General features: G+C 39.2%; 1 protein-coding gene across 2 annotated transcripts in view; it reads left to right on the top strand.

The window, feature by feature from the left end:
- Positions 1 to 18,668, top strand: part of LOC109831472 (probable leucine-rich repeat receptor-like protein kinase At5g49770) — a 32,305-nt gene extending 13,637 nt beyond the window's left edge. The window contains exons 4-20 of one of the 2 annotated variants that reach the window (XM_020398791.1): positions 12,309 to 12,383; positions 12,465 to 12,536; positions 12,641 to 12,802; positions 12,897 to 12,971; positions 13,052 to 13,123; positions 13,221 to 13,292; positions 13,363 to 13,431; positions 13,531 to 13,605; positions 13,693 to 13,764; positions 13,848 to 13,982; positions 14,061 to 14,533; positions 14,605 to 14,760; positions 16,303 to 16,442; positions 16,518 to 16,587; positions 17,303 to 17,452; positions 17,547 to 17,782; positions 18,077 to 18,668. In XM_020398791.1, the coding sequence (XP_020254380.1) occupies positions 12,309 to 12,383; positions 12,465 to 12,536; positions 12,641 to 12,802; positions 12,897 to 12,971; positions 13,052 to 13,123; positions 13,221 to 13,292; positions 13,363 to 13,431; positions 13,531 to 13,605; positions 13,693 to 13,764; positions 13,848 to 13,982; positions 14,061 to 14,533; positions 14,605 to 14,760; positions 16,303 to 16,442; positions 16,518 to 16,587; positions 17,303 to 17,452; positions 17,547 to 17,782; positions 18,077 to 18,550 (2,578 nt within the window). In that variant the 3' untranslated portion in view covers positions 18,551 to 18,668. Of the gene's footprint in view, positions 1 to 12,308; positions 12,384 to 12,464; positions 12,537 to 12,640; positions 12,803 to 12,896; positions 12,972 to 13,051; positions 13,124 to 13,220; positions 13,293 to 13,362; positions 13,432 to 13,530; positions 13,606 to 13,692; positions 13,765 to 13,847; positions 13,983 to 14,060; positions 14,534 to 14,604; positions 14,761 to 16,302; positions 16,443 to 16,517; positions 16,708 to 16,833; positions 17,062 to 17,302; positions 17,453 to 17,546; positions 17,783 to 18,076 lie in introns of those variants that run through there. The other variant, XM_020398790.1, reaches the window with a different exon arrangement.

Genomic DNA, 21,895 nt, shown 5'->3' with positions numbered 1-21,895 from the left:
CCGGGTCTTTGTTGTTCCGAAATCCTATCAGCTCACGTAGTTCGTCGATTCACTTCAATCGTTCATCGACGTCAATTAGACTCATGTGGATCGGATAGTGACGTTCATCGTCGCTCTTTAACACTGAACCGTTCGTGGAGACCTATAGGCAATTTTCGATGCCTACAGATACCCCCTCCAAAGTGTTCCAGACTTGTTTCTTTTATAGAAGAGGCTGGAATACTTTGGATGTGATTGGTCTAGCCTTCAGTCGGCGTAAGGACCTGTAGGTAGCTTCGACTCTTGGCTCCTTCGATTTTCAGTCTATCCGATGCTTTGACGAATAGCCGAGGTTCTTCCGGCACTGCGTTTATCGCTTGGCCGTCGTCGGAGTCTCGAGTTTGCAGCTGATGAATTGAGTTTGGCTCATGCCATTGAGTTGACTTTGAACTACCTCCGCCACATTGTGCTGGTTTAGGGTTTCAGACCACCGTGTGTTGACTTTTTGTCGCAACGCGTTGACTGGCGTTGACCTAGGGTTACGCGTTGACCAGCGTTGACCCTTAGGGTTTTGAATCGTCGAACGTTGATTGGTGTGGATTTTGAATCCTCGAACGTTGACTTTTGTCGCAACGCATTGACTGGCATTGACCTAGGGTTACGCGTTGACCGGCGTTGACCCTTAGGGTTTCGGATCGTCGAACGTTGACTTGTGTTGCAACGCGTTGACTGGCGCTGACCTAGGGTTACGCGTTGACCGGCGTTGACCCCAGGGTTTTGGATCGCCATTAACACAGTTTATACTCGTACGTTTGCTAGAGTATACACAGTTTAAGCTCTTAAGGTATTGGAGCAGGGCGGTCCCGGATGTTGGGGCTGCAGGACCAACTGTTAAAGCTGATTCTTCTGCATGTGTGGATCTTATTTTAATGTTGTTGGATGATCAAGTCACGAGACCAACTAGTGGAGCTGGTGCGTCAATGACTCGCATTTATAGAATTTTTGGTAAATTCTCAGCCATCAACGGGTTTGATTATTAAACCCGTCTCACATGTAACGTTGTGCTAAGAGAGTAAACTCTCTGAGGCTTTGTGCTATGATTTTGAATACATAGGCTTCGTCTTTCTCACGGGAATAGACTACCCGGCAACGCGTGTTAGGCGTTGACTTATCCCTACTTAGGCTTCGAGATGAAATTCCCCGTGCATCGAGTGCCCGGATTGGAAGTTGAGAATCGTGTCTTTTCTAAAAGCAAAGACAGACTGAGAAACGGGAGAGGAAGAATTTTATATTCTATCTCCCGGTGCTGAAGAGGAAGAATTTTATATTCTATCTTCGGCCGGAAAGGAAACGGGAGAGGAAGAATTTTATATTCTATCTCCCGGTGCTGAAGAGGATGGATTTTATATTCTATCTACAGCTGGAAAGGAAACGGGAGAGGAAGAATTTTATATTCTATCTCCCGGTGCTGAAGAGGAAGAATTTTATATTCTATCTTCAGCTGGAAAGGAAACTCGAGGTGGGATCTCCACCCCCAGAATCCGGAAGGATGAAACTAAGAGTGGGATCTCCACTCCGAGAATCGGAAAAGATCGGATAACCCTAACTGTCGTGTCTTCTCTTGGGGCAAAGACGAACCCGAAATGGGAGAGGAAGAATTTTATATTCTATCTCCCGGCGCTAAAGAGGAAGAATTTTATATTCTATCTTTAGCTGGAAAGGAAACTCGAGGTGGGATCTCCACCCCCAGAATCCGGAAAGGTGAAACTAGGAGTGGGATCTCCACCCCGAGAATCGGAATGATGAGACGACCATAACTGTAGGAAGGTTTGATCACTCGATTTGAAAGTGGACCTCTCGTTCATTGGAGGAATCGAGAGGGGATTTTGGCTTTGGCCCTAACTTTTATAGGTTTGATCAGAAAGCAAAGAAAGTGGAATACGGGTAGCAAAGAAAGTGCCAACTCGTATTATCACTCAAAGGGAGACTTTAATGCTATGTGTTTAGGACCTAGCACGTTTAAGTCTGAGAAATGCCAACGACGGGCAAATGGAAATGTTGGTGGATCCACTGTCGTTTAATTTGATCAGCGGATGGTTTGGTGAGGAAAGATTAACCTATCAGAGGATTAGATCTCATCTCAGGAAAATAACTCAAGAGTTAGAGAATTTTGATGAAAATAAGAAGAGACATTCTGACCTTCAGAGTTCGAACGTGAATTTCTTATTCACCTCCACCCCCAGCTTCCTCTGCGGAACTGGTTCGGGGGTTTGACTTTGTTATCTGACCGGGTTATCCTTAAGAATATTAGCGTAATATCCTCCAGGAACTTCCCGTCAATGGTAGGAAATAGTTTAGACTCATATACCTATTGGAGTATCAGGGAGCAGTTTAACCTCTTATACCGGTCGGAGGACTGAGAAGCAGTTTATACTCATATACTTTTCGGAGTTTCAGGGAACAGTTTAACCTCATATACCGATTGGAGGGTTGAGAAGCAGTTTATACTCATATACTTTTCGGAGTTTTACCGTTCCCAACTGGCTTACCCTAGCGTTATAACGCCGGCTTCAACCAAGGTCTGAATGCTATTCTTGAGAGCAAAGCAATCCTTGGTGGGATGAACGACCCTCCTGTGGTATGCACAGTACTTTGGATCCGCAGAATCGTCAGCTTCCTCCTGATTCATGATGGGCGGGAGCTTGATTTTGTTGTTTTCGAGAAGAGTCTCGAAGATGGCTGGAACGTCTTCGTCTTTGAACGAGTACTCGTTTTGGAGCCTTGGATCCGAATATTTCTGTTGTCTTCGGGATTGGTGTTCTGACGTTTGATTGACGTCAACAACTGTTGTAGGTGCCTCCTCTTCATCATGGGACCCGAGACTTGAATCCAGAGGGTTGACCATCGGTTGGTTTCTTTCGAGCTTTCTCCTTCTGAGGAAGCGTTCGGCCTGTTCTCCGCGCACCTTCAACTCTTTCTAGGTATTGAGCGGCTCTACTCCCATAACGTCCAAGATATTAATGGACAAATTGTTATGACAAGTCTGCAAGATGAACTCCTCCGTGACGGGATCCTTGCAATTCATTGCCTGATTGCGGAAGCGTTTGATGAAGGCATCCACCGACTCTCCGTCTTTTTGTTTCATATCGAAGAGTGTCCTGACCGACACTTAGGCATCATCATCGAAGAAATGAGTGAGGAACATGCTTTCCAGGTCCTCCCAGCTGTTGATGCTTCCGGGCTTGAGACGGCGGTACCAATCGAAAGCAGGCCCGCGAAGGGTGCCAACGAATGACCGAACCATCAAAGGCTCGTTGCCAGAGATCACCCCCAAGTGTGACTTGAAGTAGATTAGATGCTGAGTGGGCGAACCATTCCCGTCGAACAGCGTGAAGTTGATCAGGTTGAACTTCGTCGGATATGGGATCGAATCCCACTCTTTCGGGTAAGGACACGGAATGCCGGTCTTCTTCACCTCTCGAGCAGACATCAGGGCGTCAATTTTTCTTTCGAGATCCTTCATCTTTTCGGCCTCACCTATATCCTGCTTTGGACAATTTTCGAGAGGAATAATACGGCCACTCCCAGTGTTATCATCATTGGTGGGTCCACCCCCAGCGTCGTTATTTTTAGTGGGCCACCCCCAGTCGGCCATGACGATTTCGACCACCTCCGGATTGCTGCCAACTGCGGCGTTCTGGATGCGATGGCTGGATTCCACTAGCTGATTTGACAAAGCTCGGATTTGTTGGTCGTGCATTTGTCTCATCTCTTGCATAGCCATTTCCATTTCGAACTTGAAGATTTCCTTCTGCTTAGCCAGGGCCTCTTCAATGATTTTGGCTATCTGCTCGGTGTTGACCATGAACACTTCTCGAGCTTGCCCTATGCTAGACGTTGTATCGTCAGAGGCGATTGCGGAATAAGAATCCGAGAGTTCGTCATCGGAATGGATTCCTTCATGGACACCCTGGTAATCATTATGACCAACGGCTTCTAGCTGAAGCTGAGATATTCGTTGGGTTATTCCCGGACTGACTCTTCTTCCTGGAGAGAAATTAGGGTCGGAGCCACTTGAAACAATTAGAGATCTTCCCTTGTTGACCATGTTGATGGTAACTTCTGGGAATTCATCACCCCGAGCAACCGATCCTCTTTGGTGGAAACGCCCTGATTTGGGCTTCGTCGTTTCATTGGAGATTCTCTCGAATATCGAGACCCTCTGTGGAGTGGTCTTGGGGCAGCTACATATTGATAATACTGCCCTGATAAATTTGACACACTGACAGTGAAAGTCCGCTTCCTGGGTACTTCTCTTTTGAGATTCATTCGCACCCCCAGCCTGATAGTACAACTCATCGACGTTGCGGTCGGAGTAACCTATCGGCTGCTCACATGGGTTCTCAGGTATAACGCGTTCGTCTGTCCGACGCGTTTTCCTCTGAGTAAACATTGCCTTGTTGGCATCTACAGGAGTCACACGTTCGGAGTCACACCTTTGTGAGGGTGAAACCTTAACGGGCTCCTGATTTTCTGCACGCATCGCCAAGCGGGCCGTTGCAGCAATCAATTTGCTAGGAGGTCGTGTACGACCCCCAGTCCGGATGTTGGCTCAAAGCTCCTTCAACGATCTGGGGCTTTCCTTAACAAGCGCTTTTCCTCGATTCTCGGGTAGAGCACTGATACGATTGTTCAAAGGATTCCTAAACTTGAGGAAATCTGCGCTGCGGCAGGGCTTTAACGGAGGTTCGGGATCTGAAGTTGACGAAGGCCGGAGAGCAACGTCGCCTGCTTTTGCCTTAGGCGCTGATTTGGCCTTTGGCACCCAAACTCGTTTGGATTTCGGCGATCCCTTAACTGCCTTTTCCCTTTGCGTTTCTTGTGCTTTTCGCATAAGGGCCCGGGCATGCGCACGCAAGGCGCGGCGCTTCTGGATTCGCTCCTCGAGAGTAGAACGGATTCTTTTGACATGAACCCATTTGTTCGTTTCTGCGTTGGAGGAGGGGCTGGTTGTTTGCTGTTGTTGCTCTTGGCGATGTCTGGACTTGAGATCTTTATTGTAGCGGATCCCATCCATTGGTTCCAAAGCTTTGGCCAGCTGACGAGCAAGGCGTTGACGCCGTCTTTGACGTGCTCTCTTTGACAACGCTGGAGCGTCTTCAGAAGCCATCTCCTCGGCGGAGGAGAAGTCCGGATCTGCGGTCTCGACCACGTTGGACGACGCGGGGACGTCACGTGGTGCAAGTGCAGCGGCGGCAATGGGGTCTTGGATCTTCGAGCCGAAGGTCCTGCGAACATTTTTGGAAGAATTTACCTTTATGCGCCTGTTCGGAGAGGCGGATCTGGAGGAGGAGGAGGAGAGGTCTTCTTCGAACTTTTGTTGATCGAACTCGTATTCGATCTCCTCATTCACCCGGATCTTGAGTGCCGGTTGCGTCACGACGGCGTCGGTAGCGATGCCGTTGGCTCCTACTGTGGTCGCCAGCTTGTTTGCGGAGAAAGTTGTTGTATTCATTGCTGTACTCATTACAACTTCAATCGTTACAATGAAATAGAAAAAGATAGTCTTTTTATAAGACTCTTACACAATGAAAACAAAAAGAAAGATTACAATTTCAAACAAACGCAAGATCCGTTTATCATCTCTTGCTTGCGTGGGTCTTTGGCCTGTGACGGGGACGTTGATATCCGTGTGACCACGCAAAAAACTTCTGATCTGTTCCGAAAGAATCAACCGGCTTCGGATCATCGCTGTGTAGATCTAAGAAGTCTGAAGTGTCTTATCTCGGCTAACACGACGATTCACTATCTGCTTGTGATTAACCGGCGAAGGTTAATACTAAGGAAAGGGGAACGGGTATGATGAAGGCTCTGATGTAGACCTCTCCTCTCCTTGTTGAAAGCGCACGACCACTCTTCACTTCAGCAGGGCGTTCGCAAGCTCTCAAAGATCCTGATCTCAAAACAAAGGGGTAAGGGGTCTAATTTATAGCATAACCATGAGGGCTCTAGGGGGCCTAGACACCCCTTGGTGTCTCGGATTGGCCGAGACACCCTTGGGGTGTCTCGGCCATGGTCGAGACACCCCTGGGGTGTCTAGGCTTTTCCTAGACACCCCCGGGGTGTTTCGACTTCCCGAGACTCCGTTGAGGCGTATTCGATTGTTTTCCCCGTAAATTCTTCGTCCGAACTCGGATTTGAGTGATTCCAAGTGCGTTGGATGCTTGACGAAGAGTTCGATCTGCTCTGGTGGTTGGATTGTCTGTAGAGTGGTCGAGGCATGAAGGGCGTTGTCCTTTTTGTGGATAGTGCCGGGTTCCCGATTGGCCCAGGTCTTCGTTGTTCCGAAATCCTATCAGCTCACGTAGCTCGTCGATTCACTTCAGTCGTTCGTCGACGCCAATTGGACTCCTGTGGATCGGATAGTGATGTTCATCGTCGCTCTTTAACACTGAACCGTTCGTGGAGACCTATAGGCAATTTTCGATGCCTACAAACCATTTTGTGGATAAGGAAAAATATTTTCAGGAAAGCAGTAAAAAATTCATCCTAAGTTAAGATAGAATTTATGGGTAAGCTATACAGTCATTTCTTGGCTTTGTCTTTAAGGGCAAATGGAATGAATTTAAGTTTAATCGAATTCTCAGATAGTTCTCTAAATCTTAATCATAAGACAAACTTTCTTAAATTCAGGGATAAAGATGTAAGCGTGTTCGATTTTATTTCCTAAGAATTTTGGAAGCATGTTTATGTAATGCGGTCTAGGCACAAAATTAGTCCCATTTACCTCAGGAAGCTTAATGCGAGATGGGATTGCATTCCTAATTGGGTGACACATATCTTGAAGAACTGGTGGATTAGCTATTTCAAAAAATGGTTCAACACGAATTAAATGATTGGTGATATACCTAACGTAAGTTTGCATACACCGAAATAAATTCTTTTTATAATTTTTAAAAAAAATTAAGAAAAACAAAAGTTAGTTTTTTTGAGGAAAAAACTAAAAGTTCTAAAAGATAATGAGATGAAGGAGAAGGAAAAAATAACTAATTAAAACAAATAAAAAATAATCACTTTGTGTCAATTACTTTAAATTCTAGGGTTCAACCTAGACTCAACTAGACCAGTTCCCAATCAAAAACTTTTTTAGTAAAAAGATTAAAGTTTACTCGGTCAGTTAGTCAGATAATGATAGTACTAGAGGGAGATCAAAGATCAATTAAGTACCTCATTCTTTGTAGAGCTCTTTACGCAACCTCTAAATCTTGCCTTAGACACCAACGAGTTCAAGTAAACTTAAACCGGTTCACTTATGCATTTCTTGTTCCTTAATAAGCTCAAGTCCTTAGTGGCCAACGACTAATGAGTTTTAAAAGGTTTGTGTTTGTGTAGTGAGGAATTAGTAATTTGTGGGCTAAGGAAAGGATGATGAAATACTTTACCTTATCTTGATTAGGGGGTTTTTTCCCTTAAGAATATTTTTAAGTGTATGCTAAATCAAGATGCTCAAATCACTTAGGTGAATTCCAACTAACTATATGCAATGCAACCCTGGGATTAAAAGCAACTACAAAAGGATGCAAAAAAAAAAAATCTTTTTATTTTTTTAATTAGGATTAACAATCAAACAAATGTGAGAAAGAGAGCCCTTGTTTGAGATTATTATCTTGTTAGTAAATGTCCAAGTAGAGGGTGAATTTTATTATGGTTGACAAAAGTAAAAAATTTTCTTTTTTAGATCCTAATTGTCTCTACTTGTGAGGAACAAACTAAAAGGGTGGAATTAAAAATACTAGAACGAAGAGTTACCAAAAGCAAATATTCAAATATTTAATCTTCAATCCTTAATCTTCAATCTTCAAAGTGGTTTCATCATAAGAAAACACACAAGTTAAAAAACTAAAATAGAAAAATCCTACTTATTAGCACCTTCCCTTGTCGACAACAACAAAAACTTGATGTGGTTGTTTGTGAATATGTCGAGATTAAAAGTGTACAATCAAGTTATAGTATAGAAAAATGTCGAATCCCACGAGGAAGGTGTTGTAGGAATTAATCAAAAGTGAATCTTAATTTGTGTTCTTAAGTTGTGTGCATGACAATTAGGAGTGATAAATATATTATTGTGGAGAGATAAAGAGAGTGGATGTGAGTATATGTAAATAAAAAAATAGATTAATAGTGGAGAAAGAAAGATGAAGTAAATAAAGGAAAACAAATCAATAAACAAATAAGAGAAAAATCAAGAAAGTAAAAGATAGGATTCAATTAAAGATATGAGGAATCTAAAATTGAATCCACTAGCCAATTTTAACTATAAATTATGGATTATCCTCTTTTTATCACATTTTATTTTATATTTATTAAGCATAGACTAACAAACCACTTAAGGAAAGCATAACCTATCAAATTATCACCTAAGATAAATTAACATTTATGAAAAGAACAACAACTAGATAGTAATTCTAGAATTCCTCCTACCAATTAGTTTTCTAGTTAATTACCCAAAACATGATCATTTTAAGCACAAGAGAGTAATTCAAAATTCATAAAAAAATTCAACTAGTTTCATGCAATTCTAAAATTCCTACAAGAATTAGTTCCACGTCTTAGAAATAAAAACAAAGAAATAAAATAGAGAGAATAAAAATTCTAAAGAGGGTTCTAGCCTCTAAGTAAGAGAATAAAAATAAAAACGAACTCCAAAGAGGGTTCTAACATCTAATTGAGAGAATGAAGGAAAAGAATGAACAAAAATAAAAACTAATTCTCAAGAGGGCTCTAGCCTCTTAGCGAATTGTGCAAGAAAATAAAATCTAAACTATATAAAAAAATAAATTTATACTACAAAATAATTATAAGAAAATAAATCTACTCTACAAGGCATGAAAATAAAGCTAATTCAATAGGGTTCTAGCCCATTGAATATCTAAAGCAAGAAAAGAAAATATTATAAGAAAATTAAAAAAATAAAATAGAAAATTTACATTCTAAGAGGGTTCTAGCCTCTTGATGAAGGTAAATTTTCGTCTTCATCATCATCTTCATGTCAAGTTCATCTTCATCATCAAACAAAGAGAAGAAAAGAAAAATATGAAGATGTGAAAAAAATATTTTATTAATTACAATAAAGTTATAATTTTAAAAAGGTCGTCTCAATTAAGAGTAAACCTCCACTCCAAATGAAGTTTTTATAAAAATTTTCACACTCAAACCTCTCACCCTCTACCCCTATTTATAGCCTATAGCAAACAACAAGAACCAATGGATTTTTCTTGGGCTCCAAGGATTAAACCTTAGCTATAAAATAAGTTTGTTACGAATTAATCGGTTGACCAACTAATTGGAATTCGAAATTTTTGAAAATGCTGTTAACTCTGTCTCGTCAAGATAAACAATTTTCATATATTATATGTTAAATTCCGCCTTCCGTTTTGAGAGATATTGTTATTTTTTTGTGGCTAATCATTTTAGACATGATTTTAACTTGATTTCTTTTCATATTTGATCCTTATTTCTTCAGCTTCTGTAAATTGTTTGGCTTGATCCCAGGCTTCAATAAAATATTAAAAAATAAAGAAAATTGAGTTCTTTTTGTGCTTTTATTTATTAGTTCTTCATTAACCTGTAAATTAAAATAAAACATGCTTATTAGTGATTATTTTATTTAAACAAAATAGATAATAAGGATATTAAAATGTGATTATCATCCTCGTCTGTCAAGTCAGTTTGTAACTTTATGACTCTTACTCTCCTTCTTCTTTTGCTTTCTATTCAAGGGACATTGATTTTTGTGATGACCTAGTTTCCTACAATAAAAACAAATAGGATCAGTTTCATTATCACTTAAAGAATTATTATTTACCTATTTAGTAAATTAATTTCATCTTTTCTAAAGATATTTTTGTCCTTCTTTAATTTCAGAAGAGACTCAAACCCTTTTATAATAAGCGCAGGTTGATCATCTTCATCATCTGCACTTGATCCTGAATCTATCTTCTTCTTTGATTAGGATTTTTCTCTCTTTGTATGTAAGGCTATGACTTCTTCTTTGAATATTCTTCTGAGGCATCTTTGCTTTCTTTAAATCAGACTTCATAAATGATGAGATTGCCTACAAGATTATCAACAGTAAGTTTAGAAAAATTCTGAAGTTTATCTATTGTCATTACCTTTAGTTCTCAATCATAAGATAGAGAATAAGGTATTTTTTTACAAAGCTCCTTATTATCATACTCATTCCCTAGTGCTTTTGACTTGTTTACGATATCGGTGAATCTTGAGAACATCCTCTGTATGCTCTCAGAGGCCTTAATCTTGAAGATCTCATACTTGCTCACCAGCATAGCAAGCTTAGCCTCTTTAACTTGCGAAGTTCCTTTGTGTGTAACTTCTAGTGTTTTCTAAATTTTCTGTGTAATAGAACAACTAGAAACACAGTTAAATTCTTCAACATTTAGAGAGCAATATAAATCATTCATATTTTTTGTAATATAAGAGTAAATTTATTTATACTGTGGAGTCCACTTATCCTCGGTTAGAATAATTGTAACTCTCTCTACCTCAGTAGTAAACTTCTTATACCCATGTTCTACACTCTCCCAAACATCTAAACTAGTGGATGATCGAAAAAATTTCATAAGTGCTTTTCAATATGTGTAATTGTTGTCATCAAAAAGTGGGGGTTGGTTGACGATGTGTGCTTCAGGAAAAGCTAAAACAGTAGTAAGGCTTGACATCTCTACCCTAGATGGTGATACCTAAATATGGGTAACAAAGCTCTAATACCACTTATTAAAAACAAGTTGCAAGCCTTAAGGGGGGTGCACAGGATTGCTACAGATTTTTCAGATAGACACAAAATATGTAGTGGAAAATATGAAACAACAAACTAAGAACAATCTATACAGTAACACACGGGATTTTTATAGTAGTTCGGATCAAAATCCTATATTCACTCTTGTTTTTTTGCGAAGGGCCTTTTTTTATTATGATCGGAGTTATCCCCGAATCACTCGATTCAGTAGGCTTTAACAAACTGGATCCCAGAATCTACCTGAAATCAATCGAGGTACTCAGCTCCTCACAATGACCAGAAGAAATCTAGCCCTAGCTAGCCACACTCAATAATCCTAGCTTGACCACGCCAACCATCCATTACCCTGAGTTGAGTATGTCATCAAACTCTCAAGTTTGAAATAAAAAACCAACCCTCAAATAGTTAAAGCATAATTAAAAAGATCTTTCAGCCTTTTAAAATAAATCCTACTTAAAATCGATGTTGATGATGATCCGAGAAGAAGTAATGTTGAAGTTGAATGCAGAGGGCACTCGTCTTCATTGAAACGGTCTCTCGATATTGAGTGCGATGAGAAGAAGTTGAACGGGGCTCAAAGAATCAAATTTTATCACACAATCTCTCTCAAACCCTAGAATTTGATCTAACGAACTTGTGCAAATATCCTATCTCTTTCTTATTATAAATCTGTTCTCCAATCTCACATTAAATGGCCCTAATTGCATTGGAAAGAAGTCATCTAATCAGTGTTAAAATAGAAGATAAAAAATCTACGATCAAAAGGCTGAGATTGAACCTAAAATTCTACCAAAATGCATCCAAATCATCGATGGTTGATGCCGATTATCATCGACGGTTCCCTGTAGTCTATCGATTGTTCAAATTCTGGTTTTTGAGATTCACAGATTGTTTAATGTAGTACTTCAATGGTTGATTGTAGTCCATCGATGACTTGATTTCTCATTTCTAGAAAATATAAATTATTGACTGTAGTCCATCGATGACCTATGGACCATTGATTGTTGCCTCGTGACCATCAATGGTTAATGGCGGAAATCAACGATTAGTGTTGATTTTTGCATCATTTTGAACCGAAACTTTTTCATGCCTGTTTATTCCTAAAATATATCATCTCACAAACTTATTAGTACCAAATAAGAGTTTGTTATTGATCAATAGATATCGCATGAACATCTCTACTCCCTGAACAATGTTCTAACACTATGACTTCCCAAGACAGAATAGTTACATTCAAAAGTTACGCATATCTACAAACATGACTGTCTTCTCCTGTAGAGAACCTTTCTTGGCTTAAGAAGTTCTGATGGCTTCTTCCAGTTGCACAAAGTAACATACAAAAAGCCATGTCCTGCATTTTCTTCCAGTAACCAACAAGGGAAACAGTTACTTGAATCAACATTCAATGCCCTTCAAGCCACTTCACGTCATCTGATATCAGAGGCATCATTTCAAATATGGATGCCGATATGGAACCGATGTTATGAATAATATTGAATTTTGGCACTTGCAGGGATTTGTCCTACAACAATGAACTTGGTGGTTCACTTACTTCCAACATCGGTAGCCTGGCGCAACTCACCACCCTGTAAGTCCAGTAGCCTTGCCAATATAAAGATCAGTTATATTAGTTTCTACTTAAGCAAGCTACTGAACCAACTTTATTCAGAATTTTATCAGGCTGCGGTTTCACTGGCAACATTCCACAAGAACTAGGGAACTTGCCATTGATTTCATTTGTGTAAGAACTACTTACTTGCACTCTGCAGAGCATTATCTCTGTTGCCAGGATTAATTAGTTAACTCAACTGAATGAAGTTTTTTCTCTTTCGATGATGGTTTCAGGGCTTTAAACTCAAACAAGTTCAGTGGCAGGATTCCTCCTTCAATTGGTAAACTTTCCAATGTATACTGGCTCGACATCGCAGACAATCAAATAAGTGGGCCTCTCCCTATATCAAATAGCAAGTCACCAGGCTTGGACCTTCTCCTCAATGCTAAGCATTTGTTAGTAGTTTCTGCTCAGCTGAAGATATTAACTTGAACTAAATACTCCCTTTTGAATTATGAATAATTCTTCTCTTTATTTGGCGATGAGTAGCCATTTCAACAAGAACCAGTTATCGGGTACAATTCCAGAGAAACTCTTCAGCTCACCAATGCAACTGATACATATGTAAGCTTCTTTGACTCCATCCTTCTCTCCCTGTTCACAAACGCATAATCTCCTTGTTTTAATTGAGCTCATGTTTTCAGACTTTTCGATGCAAATAACTTTGTTGGAGAGATTCCAACCTCGGTTGGACTTGTTCAATCGCTTGAAGTTCTGTAAGCGTTTACTTACCAGATCGAGCCACACTTTTCCTTTTTCATTTTGTATGAAATTTGTGAAGAGTTCTGATTCCAAACTTTGTTCCTGTAACAGGAGAATGGACAGGAATTTCCTAAATGGTGTAGTCCCCTCCAGCATTAGCAATCTCACGAGCCTTAACGAACTGTAAGTAATTCCTATATCAATTACTTCATCACGTTTCCTTTTTGTAAATATATCTACTCTTTTCTTTCAGAAATTTAGCAAACAACAAACTGTCCGGACCGATGCCAGACTTAGAAGGAATGAACAATCTCAACTATGTGTACGTAAGAGTCTCATTCGAATACTGTGATAAATATGCTGCAGCCCTGATTCGTTCTAGTACTTGAGAATAAATAACTATTTCATCAAACATGAACAGGGATTTGAGCAACAACACGTTTGATGCAGCAGAAGCTCCATTTTGGTTCTCAACAATAGAATCTTTAGCCGTTTTGTAAGTTAAAGAGAGCCACTTGTTTTAGTGAAGTAACTGTAAACATTGTTCACCTTATTAACAGCTTTTTTATCATTTGGATTTCAGAATGGTAGAATCTGGAGGGATTTATGGGGATATCCCTCAAACATTGTTCAGTATTACAGGTCTAGAGCAAGTGTAAGCATCAAATAACCAAAAAGGCTCCCTCAGTATGGCTTGGTTTAATCTTTACACTGATGTACTGATGAATCTTGCTGCAGACTACTAAATGACAATGCCTTCAACGGCTCCCTCAATATGGGCAACAGCATTAGCTCGAACTTACAGATTGTCAATTTTCAGAACAACTCTATCTCCGAGGTCACGCTAAGCGACTCTTACAATGAGACCCTAATGTAAGTAAAATAATAATAATAATAAAAGCTACCAAATTTCAACTACATGTGATTTTCTTATGTTCTTGGTGACCACAGACTTGTCGATAATCCTGTGTGCAAAGCCCAGCTTGCAAATACTGTCTACTGCCAACTTCAACAACGGAAACCAACTCCTTATTCCACAAGTCTTACGAAGTGTAGCTCAAAGGCTTGCCCTCTTGGTCAGAGTATAAGCCCTCAAAGCTGTGATTGTGCATATCCATATGAAGGGGTGCTAATATTTAGAGCACCTTTCTTCAGGGATGTAACAAACAGTTCACTGTTCCAGCAACTTGAGATGAGCCTTTGGACAAAGCTCAAACTTACTCCAGGATCGATCTACCTTGCAAACCCCTTCTTCAACAGTGATAACTATCTCCAGGTGCAGGTCAAGCTCTTCCCATCAAATGGCATATACTTCAACCGAGCAGAGATTCTAAAAATAGGAGGTGACCTTAGCAATCAACTTTTTAAACCACCTGCTGTTTTTGGACCGTACTATTTCATTGCATCTCCCTACCCTTTCCCAGGTATCTCATCTATTCCCCTCTGATAAAACTCCATTGCTTTGTTCATGGAAACTGACGAGGGAACATTTTAGATGGGAATGCTAAAGGAAGCTCAATGAGTAAAGGAGCAATTGTTGGAATAACAATTGGATGTGTGGTGCTTATCATCGGATTACTAGTTGTTGGGATTTATGCTTTCAAACAGAAGAAGAAAGCTGAAAGAGCTATCCTATTAAGCAAACCATTTGGTATGCATCCCATATACTGAATGACTTGCGATTCTCTTAGCATACATCCATTAGAGGAAAGCCTGAAGCATGATATTGCATTCATGCATACTTGGGACACAGTCAAAAACCAACGTGGCATCAAGAATTATATTCCAGTTATTTGCTACAGTATTTAGACATACTCACATACTATATTAATCTAACAAAACAAAGCCATATTACATAAGAAACTTCTCATCCTAGGTTAGCATAAATATTTCACTGTGGGAGATGTACTCATATCTAATGCTGGATACTTGAATACCTTATGAGTACTTGTCCATAGTTCTATACATATCCAAAAAAAGGGCAATGAATCCAAATTAAAACATAGCAAAGACATATTAGAGATGTAACATAGCCTGAAAAACTGCAAGGTCATTCAATTTATCGATACATCTGATATAACATGTCCACTTAACTTGAATCACCTTTTCAATGACCTGACTCACTGTAACTTTTTTTAACCACTATAGCCTTTAGAGTCCATTACAAATGTCTAAATCTCATTTTCCCGTGCATACTTTTTTATTATCATATCCACAATGCATATGTATCGTGGATTTTTATTTAAGGTTGTCATATCCATGTAAGTTGTTGTGTTCGCACCTTGATAGTATCAAATCCTTATCAGCACAACCTAGTTCTTAATTATTTACGTCCTCAACAAGATATCTATTCCTCACAACTGAATTGCCATTGTTTTTTAAACATTGTCGGCCATATTTTTAAAGGTCTTTAGTAATTTACGGTTTGCTTTCTAGAAAAGAATAAGTTAGATACTACGTTCTGTTTGATGATGATATTTGTAATTTGCACTTTAGAGCTCAAAAGTATCTTTAAAGTAGCAGTAATCAGATTTCCAGTTACATGTCTCTCATTGACATGTCAGTAGGGGCATAGCCAGGAGTTTATAAAAGTTGGGTCACACAAACACACGCATCCGCACTCACACACATATATAAAGATATTATTAAATTTTTTATACAATCGGAACTTTAATGATATACAAAAAATAAATTTAACTCAAGTTAATTATAATTGACCAATTGTTGCATAATAGTCACACTCGAAATACTTAATACATCATTTTCTCATGCAAGTTACAAATTAAATTGCGGTTCATTTATTTTGTCATCTTTTTTCTTTTTAAAAAAACTGATGCTAGCTCATTAACATATGGTACCTCGGAATTGAGCCTTTTTAAATTAACCAATTATCTTTATACAAAATCACTTTATTTAAACTTTGGATATCAAAGTTAAAATGGGCTAGTCATTGATTTAAATGGTATTACTTTGGAATTAAATTTATGAATTAACCTATATAATTAAGTCAGGAATTAACATACATAAATGAAATTAAGGCATATATAAGATGGTGGTGTCATATATGTGCCTCCGCCCCCGCATATCAGCTCAGTACAAAAACTCCAGCTGACATAGGCTAGAATATTTAACAATAAAAATACTTTTCTATTCTCTCTATTCTTTTAAATTTGATGATTTTCGCAATTTTCAGCTTCATGGGGATCTGGAGGCAAAGATGCTGGTGGAGCCCCACAGCTCAAAGGATCAAGATGGTTTTCCTTTGAGGAACTTAGAAAAAGCACCAACAATTTTTCAGAGGCAAATGAAATTGGATCCGGAGGCTATGGAACGGTATGAATCCACAAGAAGACCTGAAAATACTGAGGTAATTTTTACCTAAACTATTGTTTGTATATACAACTCCAGGTCTATAGGGGATTGCTTCCAAATGGGCAAAATGTTGCAATTAAGAGAGCACAACAAGGATCCATGCAAGGTGGGCTTGAGTTCAAGACAGATATCAAATTGCTCTCCAGAGTCCATGCAAGGATCAATGCAAGGAGGGAGGCTGGTGCGTTTGAGGGAAGGCAATAAAGAGTTGGATGCAATGTGTCAGGTATAAAATCTCTTATATACTTTTATGATTGACTACTTGCACTTGAGAAAATGAGATTTTTACTTAATAGGATAATAATTTCTTAATTGATATTTCTTAATTATGTGATTTTTTTAAACTTTTCAGGCTATCCATGCAAGATTAGGAGGGGGTAGCTCGAGTCTTCTTTTGACGATGATTAGAAATAAAAGAATGTGTCTTTCCCAAACTTTTATTTTAATTTATTTTAGATAGTTTCATGTATTTTTCTTTGGAACAATTAGGATATTAACTCTTGTTATTAGTATTGAATATTTGAGGATGGTGGAATTTTATTTATTGATGTTATTAATGAATGAAATTTTTATTTTCCCTCTTATTCATTATTGGGTATTTTTAATATATTTTTGTTGTGAATCTTAGTGTCAGGTTGAGAATAATATGATAGTTGCCTATGAATGGAAATTTTATTATTAATGATTATTAGAAATTTATAGTCTACAATGACGGTTTTATAAACCGTATTTTGTTCATCAACGAAGGGAAAGCAATAGGGGATTGCTTCCAAATGGGCAAAATGTTGCAATTAAGAGAGCACAACAAGGATCCATGCAAGGTGGACTTGAGTTCAAGACAGAGATCGAATTGCTCTCCAGGGTCCATCACAAAAATTTAGTAGGCCTTGTAGGTTTTTGCTTCGAGCAAGGAGAGCAGATGCTTGTATATGAATTCATCCCAAATGGAACCCTGAGGGATAATTTGACAGGTATCCTTTGCTAGCTATAATTCAAACAATTCTATATACTTCCTCCTCCATGTATATGCATTAACGTGTTTGTTCCTCTACTACAACCCTGCAGGAAAAGACCGTATACGACTAGATTGGAAGAGGAGGCTAAGAATTGCCCTCGGCTCAGCAAGAGGACTTGCCTATCTTCATGAACTTGCCGATCCTCCAATAATTCATAGAGACATCAAGTCAACTAATATCCTTCTTGATGAAAATTTAAATGCCAAGGTTGCTGACTTTGGTCTCTCAAAGCTAGTTGCTGACACCAATAAAGGGCATGTTTCTACTCAAGTCAAGGGAACTCTGGTGAGTGTCTAACTTCATGTGTTCCCATCTTCCAAGCTAGAGAGTAGCCCAAGTCATCACGATCTAGTTTCTTTATTTCTCATGCTTAAATAATTGTTATAATACTAGTCCTTGTTTAGTTTTTAACTAAATATTAGCACTGTCTTTATCTACATTTCTAATGTTCCTACTATGACGTTAGTGGTATCTAGTAGCTAGTTCAGCAGAATAAGCAATACACACGCTAGATATTGTTCCCTAGCATAGATGAATTACTTTTTAATGATATAATACATTGATTTTTCATCCTTACAGGGTTATTTAGATCCGGAGTATTACATGACTCAACAGTTGACAAATAAAAGTGATGTCTATAGCTTTGGTGTCGTCGTGTTGGAGCTGATAACTTCAAAGCAGCCGATAGAGAAGGGGAAATATATTGTTCGTGAGGTAAGAATGGCAATGGATAGTAATGACAAACTGTACTATGGCCTAAAAGAGATAATGGATCCTACGATCAGAGATTCACCAAATATTCCAGGTTTCAGAAGATTTGTAGAGTTGGCAATGCAGTGTGTAGAAGAGACAGCTTCGGATAGGCCTTCAATGAATGAGGTTGTTAAGGAAATCGAGATAATGCTCCGAAATGAAGGGTTATTCTCAAGCTCAAATTCAAACACAAACTCTACAACTTCATCAGCAACAGACCTTGGGTATGCAAAGGGTGCTATTGATCTTTATAGTGAATCAGTGATGCCAAAGGATGACGTTGATGATGCATTTGAGTAAAGTGGCAGGCCATCATTTGTACACAAGTCAAGCCAAAATAGTTTTTCGTATTTTTTTATTTTTTTTCATTCCAATATTTGTTGGTAAATATTTGTTGAGGTTTTCTGAGAAATTTGACCAAGGCTGTTTCTGTTGCATGGACCCACTTAAGTAGTTGTTCCTTCTTATTCCCCTTCGCTCTTCTCAACACGAAGACGTATCTGCGCTTGAATTAGGGAACTTACTAATTTCAATTTCCACATGCTAAACATCAGGCATTCATATATTTTGCATCAACGTTATGTCTTCTTTTCTCAAAAAAATAAAAGAACATATAATCGCCGTATACAATGATTGGTATAGTAACATACTTACCTATAACGTCCTAGTAGTTAGTACCCTATGCCAATATTGTTGAAAAAGATAGAAAATCGAAGCAAAAAGTAGCTATAGGATTTCATTCTGGTCGGTTGACCGACCAAAGTCAACCAGTCGACCGACCAGAAGCAGGTTTTGTGTGCAGGAATCATGCACGTGATCAGTCGACCGATGGAGTGGAACGAGTCGACCGATGAGCATCCACCAGTCGACTGATGAACTTCCATGAGTCAACCGAAATCGGGTAATTGGGCCAAGTTGGTTTCCCAGTCTGTTTTGGTTTGGGTTTTGATATAAATAGAAACACGTTTTCTATGGTTTTGTAAGAGACGTTTATCAGAAAAAGATTGTTTTGAGCACTTTATGAGGGAGATTATTGTGAGGGAGTGAGACATTATTGATTACAGTTATTTTGAGAGTTTGTGTGAGTTGTAACCCGTTGTTTTCTCCTCCATATAGTGAAATCTCCTCATCCTCTCCCCGTGGACGTAGGCAATTTACCGAACCACGTAAATCTCTGTGTTTGTGTGTAATTTTGGTCGTTCTTTTGTGAATCGCACTCGTTGGTTGTTCTCCTCTCATTGCTTGATGACTCGTTTGGTTTGTATGCACGCTTCCGCTGACGCTCAACAATTGGTATCAGAGCTCTAGGGTTTCAGACCTAGGATTTGTTTAAGATGGAGGAAATTCGTTGTTCGAAGCTTAGATCTTGGAGTTCTAGGCTTCGGTGGAGATAGTGTTGCAGAGTTACCATTGGAGATCTCACCTTCCTCGTGTTGTATGGAGTTCGTGTTAGAATCCAATGTAGGGTTCAAGTTGGGTAATTTCTCAATTCTATCAGTTGCTCGAATTTTCTCTATAATTCAGAGTTAGCAAGCAATTGCAGAGGATAGTGATGAAAGCAGCAATGCTATGATGAGTATAGTTCAGGATCAGTGTTGTGAAGTATGACAGCAAGATCAACTTTGGGTTGTGGATGAGTGATATGCAGGATGCACTGAATGCTCAAATTTTGAAAGAGACCATCATGGTCCATTAGAGGCCACTGAAATATGATGAGCTGATATGTGTGAAGATGAATCGAAATATATGTGGGGTGATTAGATCTTGTTTGGAACAAGAGTTAAAGTACAATGTTATCGGCGTAACGTTTGCGATGAAGATGTGGGAGATTCTCAATAACAAATATCTTACGAAGAGTATTGAGAACCGTTTACACTTGCTACGAAGATTGTTCAAATTCCAGATGTCCAGGGGTACCTCACTTGCAGATCATGTGAACAACTACATAAAGTTGTTGTCGGACTTGACAAATATGGATGAGAAGATATCGGATGAGTACAAGGCGATCATCTTGTTAGGCTCCTTACCCGATGAAGAGTATGATACCTTCGTGCTCACTTTGTTAAATGGTAGATCTTCCATCACCTATAGTGAAGTGACTAACGCGTTGACGAATTTTGATTTGAGGAGGAAGGATAAAGAATCTTCCAGAGCTAGCACTTCATGAAAGGCCTTGTCGATGTGAGGAAGGAGTCCATATCCAAGGTGGTAATCGAGTCAGGACAAAGTCTAGAGGCCACTACCAGATTTCAAAGAACCAGTGTGCCTTTTGTAGAGAACAAGGACATTGGAAGAGAGATTTCTCGAAGCTCAAAGAGAAGAAGAATAGCAAGAAGAAGGGGCCGAAGGCCAGCGAGGTGAATGTCGCTAAAGATGGTGATGATTCAGATGATTCATGCTTTTCTCTATTGATTACTTAAGAGGTTAACTATGCGTATGCATCGGATTGGATACTAGATTTTAGTGCTACTTATCATGTGACTCCCCGGAGAGATTGGTTTGCATGTTTCAAGAAACATGATGGGGGTGTGGTGGTCATGGAAAACGACCAGTCCTGTGGTATTTGTGGGATAGGTACCATCAAGATTCGGATGCACGATGAAGTTGTTCGAGAGTTGAATAAAGTGAGATTTGTTCCTCAGCTGAAGAAAATCTTATTTCTGTTGGAGCTTTGGAGGCAAAGGAATTCAAGGTAACTTTTGAGAGTGTTGTAGCAAAAGTTACTAAGCAATCTTTGGTAGTGATGAAGGGAATCCGTAGTAGGAATCTTTATTATCTGAAGGGAAGTACTAAGATTAACCATGTAGCTTCAACAGTTTTAGAGACGGATACGAGCAGACTTTAGCACTACAGATTAGGGCACACAGAGAAAAAGTCACTGCAGGTTTTGTGCAAGCAGGGGCTATAAAAGAGAGCCAAGAGTGGGAAAGTTAAATTCTGTGAGCACTGCGTTCTTAGCAAGAAGACTAAAATAAAGTTTGGGATATCCATTCATAGGACAATTAGTATCTTCGACTACGTGCATATAGATATTTGGGTCCCACCAAGATGGCATCACTTGGTGGTCGACATTGGTTCATCACGTTTGTAGATGAATACTCTAGGCGTTGTTGGGTGTACACCATGGTAAAGAAGAAAGAAGTCCTAGAGATATTTGTGGAGTAGAAGAGAATATTAAAACTGCAGATAGGGAGAAAGATCAACATGTTGAGATCCAACAACGGTGGAGAGTAGTATACTTCAGACCCCTTTTAGCAGCTATATCAAAACGAGGGCATAGAGAGACACTTCACAGTTAGTCACATGCCTCAGCAGAATGGGATGGCAGAGAGGTTGAATCGGTCTTTACTGGAGAAGGTCTGATATTTGTTATAGCACAGTGGTTTCGAGAAGATCTATTGGACTGAGGCACTTTCATATGCGAGCCACCTCATTAATAGGCTGTCTTCATCTACGATTGAGGGGAAGACCCTTATGAAGATGTGGTCGGGAGATCCAGCATACGACTATGATTAGCTCAAGGTATTTGGGTGCCCTACATTTTATCATGTTAAAACTGATAAATTAAAACCTCGAGCTACGAAGACCATATTTGTGGGATTCAAGCGTGGTGTTAAAGGATATAAGCTTTGGGATCCAGTTGAG

Source organism: Asparagus officinalis, chromosome 2 (assembly GCF_001876935.1).
Source record: "Asparagus officinalis chromosome 2, Aspof.V1, whole genome shotgun sequence".
Taxonomy (NCBI): Eukaryota; Viridiplantae; Streptophyta; class Magnoliopsida; order Asparagales; family Asparagaceae; genus Asparagus; species Asparagus officinalis.
Note: the sequence above shows the minus strand (reverse complement) of the source record. Positions and strands in the feature narration are given on the sequence as shown.